Here is a 2,759-nt window from a genome sequence, read left to right on the forward strand (position 1 = left end):
AAATCCTGAATCTAGAAATCCACTGTGGATTTCAAAATATAGAAGTGATTAGCTTTCACTGTGGGGTGGTGGTAGATATTTTTAAAAGAATAGATACAGATTTATTTACATTCTGTGTAATCCTTTAAAAGAATTGCTAAGGTAAGAGAGATTTAAGAAAATTATAATTGCAGTTGCTTTAACACTGTTTGCTGTGTAGCTATGGATCTATTGATGTTTAATGAGGACTGACAGAAGATCAAAGACTGATGTTAGGATGCTAGGTGGAAGAGCAGGGCTGAGTGAGACTCTGGTTAATCCACTTTAGGGAAGAAAACTAAGAGAAGTTTGTGTGGTAGAGAGTCAGTATGATGGGGACATTGAGTTCCTATGTATCTACTTCCTGTTTTCCTCAGTCTCGCCTGGGATAACCAGATAGGTGTGCAGGGGCTTTTTAGAGGTGTCTCATGGCCTTGCCCTCAAGAACAACCTTGCCAGGTGCTGCCTGATTTCCTTGGTCCTGGCCCCATAGATGACGGGGTTGACCAGGCATGGGAGCAGCAGGTAGAAGGCACTGAGCAGGTTGTGCACATCCTGGGAAGCAGTGCGGGCCACACGGTAAACGATGGACGAGGACATGGTGGAGGAATAAACAGTGAAGATGACCAGTAGGTGGGAGCCACAGGTGTTGAGGGCCTTTGAGCGGGCCCCAGCTGATGAAATCCGGAAGGCAGCATGGATAATGCGGGAGTAGGAGGTTCCAAGTAGCAGCATGTCTAGGACTCTGTTGAAGACACGGACAGTGAGCCCCACAGTCTTGTTTAGGGAGATGTCCCCACAGGACAGCTTCATCAAGGCCATGTGCTCACAAGCAAAATGATGGATGATGTCCGAGCGGCAGAAGCTAACCCGAGAGGCCAGCCCCACCACCGGAGCAACAATGCAAGTACTCCTGACAGCTGCCACCCCCACCAGGCCAGCCAGCAAGTGGCCTGTCACTATTTCTGCGTAGCGGAGAGGATAGCAGATGGCAACATAGCGGTCCAGGGCCATGACCAGGAGGATGTTGCAGTCAAAAGCAATGAGAAAGTAGATGCAGAACATGTGGACCAGACAGCGAGGCAGGGAGACGCGATTGAAGTGGGTGGAGAAGCTGAACAGCATGGCGGGCACCACGGTGGTGGCAGTGCAGATGTTGACAGCCAGGAGCAGGGCGATGAGCAGGTACATGGGCTGGTGCAGGCTCCTCTGGGCCACCACCGTGTAGGTGACCAGGGCATTGGTGGAGACGATCACCAGGTAGAGGCTGAGGAAGGGCAGCACCAGGAGGGCTCGGGACTCCTGCAGCCCCGGGAAGCCCACCAGGAGGAAGCTGGTGTAGGACACATTGGAGCTGCCGTTGCTCCACCCGGACATTTTCCCTGGGGAGCAGGATGGCTCTGGGAAGGTAAGAGGAGCAGGGGGCCTGATTTCTGTACCTTGACCCCTACCAGGGCCTGCCCAAGCTTCAACAGGCTTTGATTTTCGTGAGTGTCCAGTATTCCTACAGAAAAAATGAGAAGTTAAGGGTCCTAACTTAATGAGATACACATCAATAAATCTTTGTCTGCATTTCAAATCAATTCCTCAGGGTGGATATAGAGTTATTGGGTCAAAGATATGAACACTTTTGAGCATGCTAATTGGATTTCCAAGAAAGTTGTCAGTTTTGTCACTCAATCATTGATGCTAGCATTAAATCACAATGATTCTAGGGCATGCTTTAGCAGGACATCTCCAACAGCAAATTAATTACAAATTATTTACTTGCACTACCTAAAAGACATCTGTACTATTTGATATGGATCTTTTCTGAGTAATAAACATACAAAGATCAGTTGATAAATGTCTAGAATAGACAATTCAAAGAAAAAAAAGAGAAAAATGACTAACATTCATATATAAAAATCTTGAAACTCACAAATAATCAAATAAATGCTAAATAAGGTTTAACAGAGCAAATTAGGACATTTTTGCTATAATTAATGCCCAATAATGATACTGGTATAGCAAAATGAGAATTCTTCTAACACCAGATTTTTTAACTCTCTTTTTTAAACACACAGAAAGCAAGCTGGTATAGGGAATATAGCCAATAATAATATTGTACTACCTTTGTATGGTAACAAATAGTAACTATACTTATCATGGTGAGCATTTCATAATGTATATAAATGTTGAATCACTATGTTGTACAACTGAAACTAATAATAATATGTTAATTATACTTGAATAACAATTGGGGGAAATTACTGATTAAAAAATATTTTTCAATAATTTGATGATTGAAAAATACTATCTCATTTTCATTTAAATGTCCTCTTTTGCAAATTTTCTATTCATACACTTTGCCATGTACTTTTGGGGATGAAGTATCTCCTTTAGTAATTTAAATATCCACTGAAACAAAATTTGCCAATTTTGATAATATTTTTATTTTCTTTATGATTTTATTAAGATTGTTTTAAATTCATAAACTTAAATCTGTTGACATTTCTATTTATGAGCTGGTTTTAAGCAAGCAAGTCTTTCCCCATTCCAAGATTAAAAAATAGTATACTATATTTCTTTCTTTAAAATATGGCCTAATTTTTTATATTAAATTTTGATCCACATGAAGTCGATTTTGATATGTGACATAAAATGATAATCTAATTTGATATTTTTTCTCCAGGTAAGTAAATAATTGTTCTTGTTCCATTTTTCCACCACTGTGTTACTATCTTTATTCTACATTAAGT

At 41.0% G+C, this 2,759-nt stretch overlaps 1 protein-coding gene across 1 annotated transcript; it reads right to left on the reverse strand.

Moving 5' to 3' along the window:
* Window positions 1-444: 444 nt before the first annotated feature.
* On the reverse strand, window positions 445-1,395 carry LOC118973872 (olfactory receptor 52K1-like). Its single transcript, XM_037026211.2, has one exon. The coding sequence runs from the start codon at window positions 1,393-1,395 to the stop codon at window positions 445-447; it is 951 nt and encodes a 316-aa protein (XP_036882106.2).
* Between the last annotated feature and the right edge of the window lie 1,364 nt (window positions 1,396-2,759).

This window comes from Manis javanica, chromosome 11 (genome assembly GCF_040802235.1).
Source record: "Manis javanica isolate MJ-LG chromosome 11, MJ_LKY, whole genome shotgun sequence".
Taxonomy (NCBI): Eukaryota; Metazoa; Chordata; class Mammalia; order Pholidota; family Manidae; genus Manis; species Manis javanica.

What these genes read in the sequence shown, in the direction of transcription:
- LOC118973872 (XM_037026211.2), bottom strand. Translation starts at nt 1,395, where the DNA reads ATGTCCGGGTGGAGCAACGGCAGCTCCAATGTGTCCTACACCAGCTTC.